This window comes from Desmodus rotundus, chromosome 6 (genome assembly GCF_022682495.2).
Source record: "Desmodus rotundus isolate HL8 chromosome 6, HLdesRot8A.1, whole genome shotgun sequence".
Classification (NCBI taxonomy): domain Eukaryota; kingdom Metazoa; phylum Chordata; class Mammalia; order Chiroptera; family Phyllostomidae; genus Desmodus; species Desmodus rotundus.
The window spans coordinates 32,713,948-32,729,744 of record NC_071392.1 but is presented as its reverse complement, the minus strand read 5'-3'; the positions used below and the strand labels follow the sequence as shown (position 1 = coordinate 32,729,744).

At 40.7% G+C, this 15,797-nt stretch overlaps 1 protein-coding gene across 1 annotated transcript; it reads left to right on the top strand.

The window, feature by feature from the left end:
- The first annotated feature begins 4,081 nt into the window (after positions 1-4,081).
- Positions 4,082-15,125, top strand: CLDN12 (claudin 12). Its single transcript, XM_024577267.3, has 3 exons — positions 4,082-4,214; positions 6,113-6,199; positions 11,832-15,125. Exon 3 carries the CDS (start codon positions 11,865-11,867, stop codon positions 12,597-12,599), a length of 735 nt encoding a protein of 244 aa, XP_024433035.1. The 5' UTR covers positions 4,082-4,214; positions 6,113-6,199; positions 11,832-11,864; the 3' UTR covers positions 12,600-15,125.
- The last annotated feature ends 672 nt before the right edge of the window (positions 15,126-15,797 follow it).

Here is a 15,797-nt window from a genome sequence, read left to right as displayed (position 1 = left end):
GACAAAGGAATGTAAACTTTACGTCAATAAATGGTGCATTTTTCAGAAATCAAGCTTCATGCTTAATGTCATATTTTAATAAAAAGTCAAGAAAATGTACATCTTACAAAATCTGACAGCAAAGAAGAAACAATATGTGAATAGTTCTATATGTATTTTAAAATTAATAACCTAAGTCAGTTGGTTTTGCTGGTTGATTCAAACCAAATAAGGAAAAAATAACATCTACCTTACACAAATTCTTCTAGAGAATAGAAAAGAGGAGAATGAAAAACACCTGCCAGCCCACTTTATGCGGCCATCATAACCCTGATATCAAAGTATGACAAGGGCATTAGTAGGAGGGAAATTTGCAGCCCAATTGCATTTATAAACATAGATGCAAAAATCCTAAGCAAAATGTTAGGTAAATGAATACAGAAATACATAAGAGAGCTAATGCGTAATGATTAAGGTGAGTTTATTTCAGAAATGGAAGGTTAGTTTAATATTCAAAAACTCAATCAGTGATGTAACTGACCTATAGTGACAGAAAATAGACCAGCAGTTGCCTGGATCCTGTGTGGAGGGGTGGGTGGGAGGAGAGGTTCTGTAGAGACAATTACGGAGAAGCATAGACCGCTGACTACTCCTCAGAGCACAGTTTCCCACCAGAACAGAATCCCACAGAACCCCTCGTTCTTGTCTCGTTCTCCCGCACACCATTTCTATGTGCTGTAAAAGTTCATTGTGAACTGTTCTATACCCACCTATGAAAAAGAAGTACATATCTATCTATCCCTCTTTTTAACCAATCTCAGAGATTTCCCCACTGTTCTTTCTCCCACCTCCCTACTGTCACCAGTGGATTTCTTGTAACCCCCTCCATCTTCTCCTTTGATTCTGATGTACAAAATAAATGATAAAGCTGCCATTTTCCAGCGCATTTTCTCAATTCATTGAGATTTTTGCTGGCTGGCAATTATCAATCAGTTTGGCTTAAATAAACGCATAAAAATTCTCTACAGGTTTGGATGTTTCTTACATTGACACAGGCCATTCCAAGGTCAGGAATAGCATCAATGAGCATTTAGGATAAGTAATGTATTAGAGGCAGACATCCAAAATAAAGGAGACGGGTCTGACTCAGCACAGTTCTAAGTGGTGACAGCACCTTTTAGGAATATCTATCACTTGCTACTTCTTGACTGTGGGCAAATTATTTGACCTCTCTGATCTCAATTTCTTTGTCATTAATATAGGGTTATTGTGATTATATTAGGTAATCCATGAAAAAAAATGCTTGGTACATCATACATATACAGTGATATCTATGTACATAATAAATGTTATCTATTATTTTTAAATTCACATAAGTATATATGTAAGGAAATTGTTGCATGTTTTAATGTGAAGAGGTCAAGTTTTTGTATTTGCAACAGAGTGAAATGCTAGGTCTCTCTGACTCCGTCTTACTCCAGCCTGCTCTGTTCCCAAGGCCATTAGGCCAGTAGCTCCTCTTTAGACATGCTGATCATTACAGGAATTCTGGTTGGGGCTCCAGTTTTTACAAAAACAGCCCCTCCCTTTTCTCTTCCCTTAATGTAAAAGAAGCCTGACCTCTACTTTTTAAAAGATGGATTTGAGAAACTGCTAGCACTCCCATCTTTTCAGCTGGCACTTTCTTGATCAGTAAAGTTTTCCTCATTCCAAACTCTGACATTTTGAGTTTTGACCTTTCGGAGTGTCAGACACGAGGACTTTGAACCAGTAACGTAGTGAGTAAGTGGCAAGTGCATATTTCAAATGAAGTCAGAATGTGGTTCCTAATTTGAGTGAAAAGGTATGAAGAAAATATCACAGAAGATAAGAAATAAAGAAGACAATAAAGAACATAAGAAACCATTGACACAATAGGAGATAATGGAAGACATAGGGTACAATGATTAATTTGTATGTGGAAACTACTGAAATTGAAGTAATAGCAGTTATCCATATAAGCTGGTAATTAGAAATAGTATTAAAGTTATGGAAAGTCTTGGTGAGAGATGTGAATTTGGGGAGATAGAAAACATTGCCCTCTGAGGAAATTTTTTATTGATGGGGCATAGGACAGAGACTTTTGATAACAGGAGTGGAGAGAAGGAAGTGGAAGCAACAGGTAGAAAGGGACATAATCAGATACACTCAAAGAGAAGTGGAAATGTTGTTTTCACATCCAAGAAAGAAGAGTTGAGGGGGGAAAAAAGGCATTTAGAATTGTGCAGTGTGGATGGAGATGGGGAGTGGGCAGGGCAGATGGAAGAGAATTAGGACCAAAATAGGCCTGTGGATTCGACTAGAAAGAGGTTGGAAACTGTGGAAGGCAGAATAATGTTCCCCTAAGACTTTCTCATCCTCATCTCCAGAGTCTGTGAGTAAGTTCTGCACATGGCTAGGAGGGGTTAAGGTTGCTAGTCAGATGACCATAAAATAGAGAAATTATCCTGGGTGGTTTGGATGGGTCAAATGTAATCAGAACGATTCTTAAAAGATGAAAGGGAGGCAGAAGAACATCAGAGTGATGTGATTTGTATGCTGAAAGATTCAACCAGCTATTGCAGGGTTTCAGGACGGAAGGGGCCACAAGCCAAGGAACACAGGTATCTCCGGGAAACTGGAAAAGGGAAGGAAACTGATCCTCCCCTGGATCCTTTAGAAAAAATGCAGCCCTGAGGACCCCTTGATTTTAGCCCAGTGAGATGCATGCCAGAACTGTAAGGTAATAAATTTATGGTGTTTTAAGCCACTGAGTTCATGGTAATTTGTTACAGCAACAATAAGAAACTAATATAGTAATGAAACAGGAATCTTTGTAGAATTTTGATGATAGTATATGGCAGTGAATTTTTGTCTTACTCCTTAAAAAGTCTCCGTTGAGAAAAACTGGGAAGCCAAGATTGTTAATTGCTATCTAAAGTATTACCTAAAGTCATTTTGAGAATGATACTCTACTGTTCTAGTCCCACTAGGGCATGTAAAAATGTTGTTCCATATTTGCTATAGTGAAGGACCCAAACTTGATCAGTAAGTCTAGAAATAGGATCCCCCCTCCCCCATATTTTTGGAGCTGTTATTCTTAAATAGCAATCAATTGCCTATACATCCCGGCAAAAGTCTGCTAACTAGGTAGTATTCATTAGTGATCAAGAAATACATTATAAAATATTTTGATACACAGCTATTTGATTCAATTCAGTTTTATAGATGAGAGAACTGGAGTTCAGAGCAGAAGAGTGAGTTATACTGTGTTAAATTGCCATCATCATCCATCTGCTATTGCCAGAGCTGGCCTGGGACCCAGAACCTATCTGTACCCACATCCTTTTACCACCCGATGCTGTCTCTCTTTCAGCATTGAAGGGATGCTGCAACCAACTGACCTATGGGGCCAGGTCAAGTCTCTCAATTTTCAAGACAACCCTGCAATGTAGGTCATCTTACTCTCCTCTTAAAGATAATCTCAGAGAGAAGGAAGTTGCTTAAGGCCACCCGACTGATATGTATAATAGCAAAGCCCCATATAAACGTAGGCAGTTAAATATGTATTTTTAAAAATTTAAAGGATGCTGAAGTGTAGTGATGCCTACTACTTTCGAACGATTACACACACAGTAAGTGGAGATAAAATAAATGGGGCAAAGTGTTGATACTTGTTGAACATAGAAGGTAAGTCCATGGGTATTCATTGTACTGTACACATTTTCTGTACCTCTGACCACTTTCAAAATACAGAGTTTGACTTTACTACTTTGTGCCTTGCTAAATGATTTGAAGGGGGAAAAGTATTTAAGGATTATTTGCTAACAAACTTTATAGACAAATCACATTTAGTCGGAAATACCCAACTCAAAACTATTTTCAGGTTTTTTTCTTTGAACTTTTTTTTTTTTAGACCTGTAACTCAAACCTGGGCAGACCTGAAGGTGCAAGAGGGGTGGAGGAAGTGGGTGAAAGGCTGGGCAGGTGACCGCAGGATGTTGCGGCGGCCCGCAGCCGGCGGCCCAGTGGGTTCTGGGAATTGTAGTCTCCCCGTTATCCAGGACATTCCCGTTTTGGCCTCGGGAGAACTGAGTCGGCTCCCAGAAGCCTGCGGGGCGGTTAGCAGGGAACGCACTTCCTGGGAAACGGAGAGGGAGATTCATTGAGAGGCTCCGCGGTGTGGGCGAGAAGAATGCCTTGGATGTGAGGAACAGGTAGGTGGAGTGGAGAATGTTCCGATTTCTGGGTCTTTTACGTAAGTAGTTGAGGATTTTGTGTAAAACAGGTAACTCGAAGGGCATCAGGGACATTGAAAAATGCTGACCACGTTGGTGGGCATGAAAATTGAGCGAGGAGAGGTGTTTGATAAAGCTTTAAAAATTTATTTTGTACCCGAAAAGTGCGGAAATGTCGCCGTGTCTTGCGGGAGCAGCCCAGGGCTGGCGGCTTGGCCGGCCGGGTGTGCTGTGTGCAACTGCAAGTTGCTATTTCCGAATCCCCAGCTGCGGGTGGTTGTGTAATGATGACCTGCTCGCGGTTCAAACCCACTCACTGCTGCAGGCGAGGGCTCGTTCTGAGAGCGTTCCACAGTCACTGCTGCGGGCTCCCCATTGGCTGGAACTGAGAGAGCGCCCCCTCCCCCTTTTCTTCCTGCCGCCCCGGTGCGGCTGAGGACACAGCTCCGAGCTGGGGAGGGGGGTGGGGGAGCGCGGAGGGCTCGGAAAGCTTCGTTTGCTTTCCTTGGTGACCGCGCTTAAAATAATCGCTCGGGGATCTTAGGGTGTGTTTTTAATTGTAAAGTGATTTCACCTAATTTTAGAGTGAGCAGTTATGCTTGATACCAACTGAAGAAACATACATTTAGAAAATAAAATAATTTGATTGTAATCTCTAAGGTGCAGACTGCCTCGGACAGCATTCTATATAATAGTCATAATAGGGTTAGTGATGAACGCCTTGATCCAGGAAGTTACCGGGCGTTTACAAGTTTTCAGTCTCATCCTACCTATTGAGATAAATAGTATTTGAAGAGGAAGTTGCTGATGCTTAAAAAAGATATATGGAAACATTTAAATAGCAGGTTGAGCCATTGGTGGAACTGTAAACTCAAACATTCTAGTTGCAAATTTTAGCATGCAAAATGAGGATCAGCTGCCTAGTTTTATGGGTTTGGCTGCGGTGGGGTGGATGGGGATAAAATGCAGACAACTGTAATTGAATAACAATAAATAAAAAGCTTTGCCTAGTTTTGTGGTCATTATCTATTCTACTAAAAGGCATAAAAGAAACATAATGAGTTTCTTTCCTCAAACGAATGTAGTCTTTCCTCAGCCCTCTTTATTCTTTCACTATAGTTATGATAATGATTTAAAAATTCATCAGATGTTGACATTTTATTGCCAAGATAGTAAAGTGATACTTTTATTTCTCCCATCTTCTCATAAAGCGAGAGTTATTTTTTATTCTACATGTTATGTGTGTGAATTTAAGAATAAACTGCCTTTATTTTTTTAAAAGCATACAGATTTAATCAATACGTTCTATGTGACATGGGAGCTTTCATACAGAAGTGAAGACCCAAAAAAGTGGTTAAACCTGAGTATTTTTGTGCTAGTTTTGATGAGAAGTGGCAGTCTTGGGAAAATGTGATCCTATAAAATACTGTAGGAGCAAAATGTAGTAAACTAGGGGAAGCAGCAAGGCCTGTTCATTCAGACTCCTCCCAGCATCTCGGTATAGGAAGGGCAGCCCTCACCTGAGGGTTTCATGACCTGCTCCTGGGTGAGGTCAGAAAGCCCTCCCTGCCCCTGCTGTTGCTCAGGTCCCTTCAGCTTGAAATGTACAGTCCGCCAGGGTCTTATATTTTGGGGTAGTGTGTCCTGGGCCGCCTCTTCTATAAAGCAGGACAATGTAATATATATTTTTTTAGTTGAACACTCTTGGCCACAGGAATAAACTGCCTTAAAAAAAAAACTTCCTACCTACCTTTTTTTGATACAGCATTTCATTGGTTTTATATGATTGCAAAATATTTTTCTTAATTCCATGTGAATCCAAATGGAGTTTTAAAGAAGTATCATATTAATTTGAGGCATTTTCCCTATTTCTTTAGGTCCAGATCATCTCTACTCTTTGTTCAGATGTGCATATATTTCTTCTAAGTTGAACAAAGTTGTAAAACTATCAAGTACCTCAAAGAGTAAGTACATCCTTTGATTATATTTCTCTTCTTTTTGCTACTATATATCAGATGACACATTTTTCTCTTCAGCCAAATTGAGTTATAGGACGGACCTCCTTTGTGACTGCAATGATTGACTTACAAGTTTCTAAGAAAACCCAAATTACAGGTGGAAGGGACTGCAACTGTTACCATCAAGAATTAATGTAGCTGCTGTTACATGTCTTCTCCTATAGCTATTCCTTAGAATTGTCCCTGAAAAAATACGTAGTAATGGATCTGTGAATTTCTATAGCTCTTGGCCACTGTTCCTGCTCCATACTACTTCAAACTCTATTCAAAACCATAGAACAGATACTCTTTTGACAATATTTTTATTTGAAACGATGTCTTTGATAACTTTTTATTGTGTATCAAAACGTATCCATTTACTTCTCTGAAATCACTGTGGAACAGATAGTCACATGACTGATACCAATTGGGTGTTTTGAAATACTCCTTACTTGCTTTGGTCAGTAACCACTCCAAAGGGAATGCTCTGTCACTTTTGTTACATGGCTAACTCATCTGTGGTTGTTTGCTGATAGTTCAGAATAAAGGCATGTTCCTGGCTAAGGAAAGTAAGAAATCCTACTAGTAATCATTACAGAGTTAAATTTCTGACCATATTGTGTTTTACAAAGGGCTTTACTATTCATGGTCTGACAACTACTCAGAGGATACAGATGAGGACCGAGGTCAGAGGAAATAGATGTCTTGTCCAGTTTGGGTGTCTGACCCCCCCCCCCCCCCTCCGGGCTGCAATGCCGAGCCTCTCGGAAGGAAATAATAAGGATGTGTATCCCAGCTCAAGGCTGGCTCCAGCGGGTGTTCATGAGATTTGTTAAAGTGTGTGCTTGGCTTTGTGTGTTTTCTGCGGTCCCTAATAAGGGGTTTTCACATGGCAAAAAGATGTTTATCTTTCCCCCATTGCTGTTTTAAAAAGAAAATGTAAATGCAAATATAATAAATTATTTAGTTTTGATAAGCAAACATTAATTTGATCTATTAACTACTCTTAATGAAGAGGGGGTATATCCAGTGCTTATTAAGTTGAAAACATAAACAACAACACAGTCATAAAAGATTGACTCCCTAACCACTGTGGAACTTAATCAGTGTTGCCAAACTTAGATATTTCTAGAAGCATAGTTTGTATATAAATACCTGGCAAAGGCTTATTTTTCTTGGGAAGTTTCTAGGGGAAGAAAATGAACTTTTGTTTGGAAAAAAATGGAAAGACTTTGCCAGTAAAGAGTGGAAAGCAGGGGCACAGTCTAGAAGAAGCTTGGAGGCGTCAGAAAACAGAGTACGAATGAATGGGACTGTTGGGAATAGAGCAGATTTATAACGTTCTGTCTGTATCCTGACCAGATCATATGGGCCTTTCATTTGTTTGTTTGTTCACTCATGTATCAGGAATTGAGTGCCTTCTGTGTGCCAGTGGGACAAAGTGAATAAAACAGAAGGCTCTTTGTCCTCCTGGAATTCACAGTGTGGTGGGAAAGATAAATACTGAATAAGGAGTTAGTTGGCACAATTGCTGCTACCAAAGAAAAAGTACAAAGGTGCTACCAGGGCATATAACTAGGGGCATGGGGAAGATGCAAGAGAAGGGTGGGAAGGGCAAGGTTAGGGCCAGGAATGGCTAAGATGAATATGTGTTGGCTAAGCAAAGACTAGGATGGGATTAAGAAAGTTCTAGGAGGAAGAATAGCATGAAGAAAAGACCTTCGCAAAATTAAAAAGTGGAAAATTAGCCCTGGTTGGTGTGGCTCAGTGGATTGAGCGCCCGGCCTGCAACCTGGGTTGTGGGGTTGATTCCTGGTCAGGGCACATGCCTGGGTTGCAGGCCAGGTCCCCAGTTGGGGGCATGTGAGAGGCAACCTATTGAACTTTCTCTCCCTCTCTCCTTCCCTTCCCCTCTCTCTAAAAATAAGTAAATAAAATATTTTTTAAAAAAGTAGAAAAGTGAAGAAGTTGAAAGAAAAGCAGTATAGCTATGTAGACTATAGTGTATAAGGTGGGAGAGTGACATGTAAGGAGATTGAGAATTTGGCAACCAATTGGTGGGATTTGAAAATTTAAAAACTTTATTCTGAGGAAAATAAGTCACTGAATAGTAAGAAATGTACTGGAATGATCAGATTTGCATTGGAAAAAAATTATTATTCAAAATTAGTTGGTGCATAGCACAAAGAGTCTCTACTTTATACCGAAATAAATATTGACCCACCTCTGTTCACTAGCATTTTTTACTGGTCTGTAGGCAAGGAAATACAGGAATTTACTTATTAATAATAAAGTCGTTCACCCTGATCTTGTTTCTCAGTCCATTTGCATTTAGGAACCAGTGATATAGGGCAGTTTGGTTGGAGAATCTCAATTACATTGCCACCCCCAGTATCTGAACCCTGCCTCTGAAAGCAAGGAGGAATTGTGCTTGGGTGAGGACTCTGACCAGGTCACCTGAAGGAGTTCTCAAGTTTTGAAAGAAACAGAGGGTTTTTTTTTTTTTTTAATGTCTTCACAACTTTAATCAAATCATTGTTGTCTTTCATTGCTCAGTTGTTTTTTAAAACCCTGGATGATACATTTTTATAAACAGGTACATTGTTGGTTCACTTTGCTTAATACTGAACAATAATTGCTTGATATGTAGTAATGATACAGCTGGTTCACTGTTGGTATTTTGAGTTCTTATAAAAACTGTTACATATTGGGGCAGAGTCTAGATCTTAGTGGCCTCAGTATTCCTCCAGGGCCTAACACAGTGCTAAATACTCAGGAAATACCTGTTGAATGAATGATTGCTCAGCAGTGGTACTTCCTTGTTCATTTCTACATTATCAGTAGACTTTGTGAGTACTGTGGTCTTGGAACAGGGCCTGGTACTCATTTATTCAAATACTCCTCAAATGACGGCCAGTTGCTTACAGTGTATGGGCAAGACAGGTAGATGAGCAAAAGCCAACAGGAAGCTGACTTCTAGAGCTTGACATCATTAATGTTACCAAACAGAAAAGAGTTTGTCCTCCTGGTACTAGCAGAGCCAAACACTAGACACCAGGAATTGCAGTGGGGAAATATTGGCCATTTTATTATGAATGGCGCCACCCAGGAGAACGGGAAGCTAATGCTCAGAAGCTTGAATTCCTGGGTGGCGTGTAAGTTGCAGGTTAGAAGGGCAAAATCAAACACCACGGATTATAACCTTTGGGGTCACGCTGGGAGCTTATTGGTTGGAAGTGAGGTAAGGGTAATAAATCATTTCTTGAGGTCTTGAGGACAGTTCTGAGGTTTGTTCTGGTGTCCGTTTATATGGTTCATGGGAAAGTGGCTGGGCGGGGGGCGGGGGGTCATTGCTCCTTAGGGTTCAGGAGCTGAAACATAACTAGGTCAAGATGTTACCTTTAGTCTGCCAGAGGTCTGAGTGCTGTGATCATTAGTCAGGTCCAGGGGACTGTTTTCTGCTTCCCCAGGGGTTGGTAGTTACCCAGGGAAACAGCTAGGTCTCTGGGGGGGAGGTTGTGTGTGTGTGTGTGTGTGTGTGTGTGTGTGTGTAGTGGAGAGGGAGGGAGAGAGAGGTGTGATTTCTAGAGGCAGGATTTAAACCTAAATATAATAAAACTCATAAGAACCCTCAGTTTCATGAGTTGCATTTGCCAGTGTAGATACTCTTGAAGCTGCACTAGAGTTTCCATGGCTGGACCAAGGCGGTTGGTTGCTAAATTTAAGTAAGACAGTTTTTCTCCCCAGTTTGCATGAAAAAAAAAAAATACGGGCTATAATTCCATGTTTTCTTTTCATCTATAACATTTTCTTAAACAGTTGCTACTTCTGGTAACATTGACAGAAAGCAGCATGAGAACAAGTAGTAAACTAATATAATGGAGAAACTTAGAACTAATTATGTGTAAATTGAGGACTTTAAATATGGTCAGTGGTGCTTAAACTCTGACTTTATATTGTATACTTTTATATGTGTGTGTAGGTTAGTGTTTACACATACCTGTATTTTCTGCTACTAAAGTTATTCCTGGTTACATGAGTAGATTAAATATGCAAATACATAATTTTCCAAACAACATTGGTCTTCTCATTTGAATACATTTGGTCAAGCCCTGGCCCAGTTTTGTAGCATTTTGGTCGTGTTTTCCTTTCTGACCCCTGAGCCCCTGGGAATGCTACTCCATCATACCAGTAGATAAGATTTGACCCTGCGAAAGGTGATGGATTCGTAAACCTGTACTGTATGCGGAAGGAAGAACATTCTCAACCTTGCCGCTTCCTCATGACTGAAAGAAGTAAACGTGCTATGTTATTAAAGTGGTCTGTCCTTGTGCCTCATAGGGGCATGACAGAAGGCAGAGAAAAGGTGGTGTTTGGAGAGGGAATTTCAAACTTTTGAAGAAATTAAAACTGAATAAGGTACTGGCTATAGTTCGTCATATACAGAAAAAGGACACAGCCTGTTAATTTGGGCTGAGAGAAAGGCCTGGCCACATCTTTTCCCTATAATAGCATTAATAGAAATAGGTAACTATCACTTCAGAAATTTTAGCATTCATCTTACATGAGCAGTAGTAGTATAATAGCCAGAAGTAGTATACCAATGTAATAACCAATAATCAGTAGTAGAATAATTTACAAGCACGCAGGTCATCTTGAAGCAGCCAGGAAGTAGCTGAGCAGAATAATTTCAGGGACCTTTGTCTTTTCCTTTGTCAAACTCATTGGAGGGGAGTTCGTTTACATTTTGGAATTTCCCAGTGTGCCCTGTATAAAAGAATGAGATGTTTGCTTTCTCTTCTTTACCATTTATTCAACACACGTTTTCTGAACTGCTCCAGTATGCCAAGGATTGAGCTGGTCACTGAGAAGTAATTCATGAACATTTGCCTTGCGCTTACAATACACTAGACGTGTTTTAAGCACTCGATACCATATTAACTCATTAAATACTTAGAACAGTTCTGTGAGGTGTAGGCAGTGTTGCTTTTCACATTTTACAGATGAGAAAAATGAGGCACGGAGAGTCTGTAGCTAAGGTCATGGGCTGGTAAGGAGGACATGGGGATTAGAACCCAAGCAGCCTGCTGCTCTGGTGTGCTGCTTTCCCCGCACCTGTGTCTTCAGAGCCGCCTCCACCTCTGCTGTGTCTCGTTTTACATTTGCGTGAGCATTTGAGGCTGAATTTGTGGTGTTTGTAGTTGATGGTTGTTGAATGCCCCGGCCCTGTTTATTTGAATGCCTGACACATGAAAGTACTTCATATGTGTGTGTTGAATGATTATTGACAACCGAAAGAGTTTCAGATGTGATGTTAAGAGAATTTGACATTACTCTGTTTGTTCCTCTGATTCGCTGTGAAGAAAAATACTCACGTCTAAAGACTTCAGTTGCTACACGACCCAGGCAGCGGTAACCGAGCAGATGTGTGTGCGTCTGTGCCCTGAGGTCTCACACACATGTATTTATAGACATTTTCATTGTACATTTGGAGGCTGCAAGGACAGAATTTCCTCTTCGCAGTAACATCAGTAGTTATGTTGCCAGTCAGCTCTCTTTCTGTCCCCTCACGCTTTGTCCTCTTGTGTGTCACCTCCAGTCTGACGGACAGTGCTGCACAAGCCTGCCTGCCATGGGCTGTCGGGATGTCCATGCAGCCACAGTCCTCTCCTTCCTGTGTGGAATCGCCTCGGTAGCCGGCCTCTTTGCGGGGACTCTGCTTCCCAACTGGAGAAAATTACGACTGATCACGTTCAACAAAAATGAGAAGAACCTGACTGTTTACACGGGCCTGTGGGTGAAGTGCGCCCGCTACGACGGGAGCAGTGACTGCCTGATGTACGACACTGCTTGGTACGCATCAGTTGACCAGCTGGACCTGCGGGTCCTCCAGTTTGCCCTGCCCCTCAGCATCCTGATCGCAATGGGTGCCCTGCTGCTCTGCCTGATTGGAATGTGTAACACGGCTTTCAGGTCCTCGGTGCCCAACATCAAACTGGCCAAGTGTCTGGTCAATAGTGCAGGCTGCCACCTGGTGGCCGGGCTGCTCTTTTTCCTGGCAGGTACTGTGAGCCTCTCCCCATCCATCTGGGTCTTCTTTTACAACATTCATCTGAACAGAAAGTTCGAGCCAGTCTTTATGTTTGACTACGCAGTGTATGTCACAATCGCTAGTGCCGGGGGCCTGTTTATGACCTCCCTTCTCCTGTTCGTTTGGTATTGTGCGTGCAAATCTTTGCCCTCTCCTTTCTGGCAACCACTGTACTCCCATCCCCCCAGTATGCATACTTACCCACAGCCCTATTCAGCACGCTCCCGCCTCTCTGCCATTGAGATTGACATTCCAGTAGTTTCACACACCACTTGATGGAGAAGTAGTTGTTAAAGAAAACTTTTAGCCTCCCATTTCTCTTGTACAAGGAGCTGTTTCAGACAATTATACATTTTCGTTTGTTTCTGACCAGTCTCTGAAGCCAAATTTGTACGTTCTGGTAGAATGAAGTGCTGCTAGTTTTATGAAAAGTATATTATTTTAAATGTGAATCATTCCTTGTATCTTGCTTCTTACGCTAGGAGGACTTTTAACCTCCATATTGATACCTGATCAGAAATTCAAGTGGAAAGGACCCGTGTCTCAATTGAAATGATTTAGAGGAACATGATCGTGTAAAAAATGATGGCTGAGAGAAGCTGTTGTATATGATCTTTATGAATATTTCAGAATGTGTGTTGTCCTTTTTCTATAATACCTTAAACCAGTGAAAAACAAAAAAGGACAATTTCAGATACAAGAAATTCCTTTCAGTAAGGGTAATTGATACCTTTACAGTAGTCCAACTAGACTACCAGCTTAAGGCTGTGACTTTTCTTAGTTCTCTCTTGGGGCTAATTGTATTGGATAGAGTTTGGTATTTTGAAGATTACTTTTTTTTCTGAGTTCCTTCTACCTCATGCCAGTGTTTAAAAATAAAATGCATTTTAAGTGATAGCAGAGAAAATAAGCCTAGCATTATAAATATATATTGGTATGGATAACATTTAACAATTTTAAGAGTTAACGATTTTATAAATTGTATTCTTGGAGTTAAAATGTGCCATGAGATGGATTGGTGCTTCCTCTGAGGCAGAAAAACACTTTTTAGAGATACCATCCACCAAGTGGTACTCACGCCCATGTATAATCTCTTAGTGACTAAGAGAAAAAGATCAAGAGGCTGGAGTGGTTCTCTTTTAGACAGTGGCAGGGGACAAGCCTCTGTCCTTCAGTGACAAACATCAGAGGTTCGCTCTCATGACCGCCTTTTGAGTGACGGGTGAAGTAGGGATGTCTTCACCATGACCCCGTTCTCTCTTGACTCGGTGCCTGCCCCCATCACTGAGTAGTTCCTTGAGCACATGTCTGTGCCCAACCCTTTAGTAGGTGCTACAGAGGATACATGAAAAGGATGAGACCATGTTCCATTCACTAAGAGATGGGAACAGTCTGACTTCATCGTTAGCTGGTCTTAACTCTGTAATCATTGACCCAGGAATATATTTTAACCAGAGACATGGCTTTCCGGTAGACAAGCTTATTGAACAATGCCAGCGATGTTCTGGTACCTAGAAATTCACTTTACTGGATCCTTTAGAGCACCTACCTTAGCCTAGAAACTGTAATAACACTATATACGATTCATGAGAACAGGAAAAAGTGGTAGAGGAATTAAATGTTACTGTTCACCTCTAAAAGTGCATTGATGAAGGAGGAGTATTTAAAATCTCTTCAAATGGGCTAAGATTTAGATGACATTGTTAACACTGAGACAGATGCTTAGAAATTCAGGGATATTGGGTCTTTACCCTTGTGAATTTGAGCTGCCTACTTAATTGGTGTAATTTGCTACACATCAGTACCGTGTTCATAGGGTTTTGTTCCAGTAACCATTAACCATCGCCAGGCTTTTTTAGCATTGCACAAATGGCTAGTTGCACGGCAGATTCTTATGCTTCTTTGCAAATCTGAGTATGATTCTGGTACTTCGTGGATGTAAGTGGTAGTTATTTTTTTTTTTCTAATTCCAACACTAGGTTTATGTATGTAGCAAGTAAATCAGGTCTATAATTTCTAAATGTCGTTCAGAGAAAGCATGCATGACTATGGGTTTTTAGTTAACAGCTCCTGATTCCCTTCAGTTCTCTTCCTTTTAACTCTTCTCAGACTGAGCTGAATCTCGATCATTCCGAGACAATGGCAGGTATAATTTTTAGATTAATATTAATTTCCCCCTTTGCTAATTACTTTCAGTCCCCTCTCTCACTCACTTTGTCCAGAAGTGTCAAGAATTCAACCCTCTCTCTGTTCTTTGTATAAACAATGTTAAAGAAAAGTAGAATTAACCATTAATATATCAGAGAGTTTTTAGCCCATGGGATCATAAATATAAATGTTAACTTTTCCTGTAAGAATCTTTTGGATTCTCTACATAATCTGTCGCCTTAAATCGGCATTTATTATAGATCCACTAGACAAAACAAACAGCTGTTTCCCTTTGTGTCTTTAATATTTCAGATTTGCTATCAGTGCTATTCTTCAAAGCCATCAAAGGAAAGCAAGCATTTACAACTCCTTTTTGTAACTTTGGAGCTCCTCAGGCTATCATTGTGATGGGGGATCTTTTTTGTTTTCACAAGCTATTAAGGGCCTTTTACAGAAGCCAGCTTGAAAAGAAACCTTAAATGTGGTATGAGGCACCAGATTTGGTTTATCCTGTGTGGGAGAAAAGAACCCTAAGTTTACTTTACTTGTAAATATTCACTGTAATAGATATGTTTGTTGTAAGCCACAATGTAAAGCCTCGATAAAATTGCACTGTACTTCTTGATGTTATTAAAAGATGTATTTTTACAAGTTTCTGTTTCTATCCTCATTTTCCTCCATGCTCTGGGGTAAAATATTTTGAGAAATATTTTCAAATATATGCTAATTTAAGAAGACACAGCCCCATTTAAAGCAGTATAGAATAGCAATTGAAAACTGGATTTATTATTTCAGAAGCATCAAAGACCCTTTTTTCCTATTTCTAAGAGTGGTCCTAGAAGTTTGCTATTTCAGCATTCGACGAAAAAGCCCTAATTGGAATCAGTGTGCCAGATTTGCTTCATCTATGGTGTTACCTGATGATGGTCTGCGATTCTGGGGAGTGGGAGTTACCCAGTGGTTACATGGGAGGACCTTCCCTCACTCTGCAGAACTTGAGGTCGCCAGTAGTCCTGACAGGTAAGTCACCTTAAAGTTTCTGAAACCTGGGATGAGCTTTTCGATTTTTGGATTACAGCCTTCTGGGGCTAGTTTTCACATGGACTCCTCACTGAACCCATGGCCCCTTAGGTGGCAGAGCTGTGTGTGTTGCACTGGAAATCTGAAGCTGCGTCAGGCTCAGCATCCCCAGCTGTAGATGCTAATGCCCCACAATGCTGGGCAGGCTCACTGAGGGTGACTAAGTGCAAGAGAAGCCTTTCATGCTAACTAAACTCACAGGAGACCGATTTGCCAACCAGAAATGAGAAAGACAGACTACTTGCA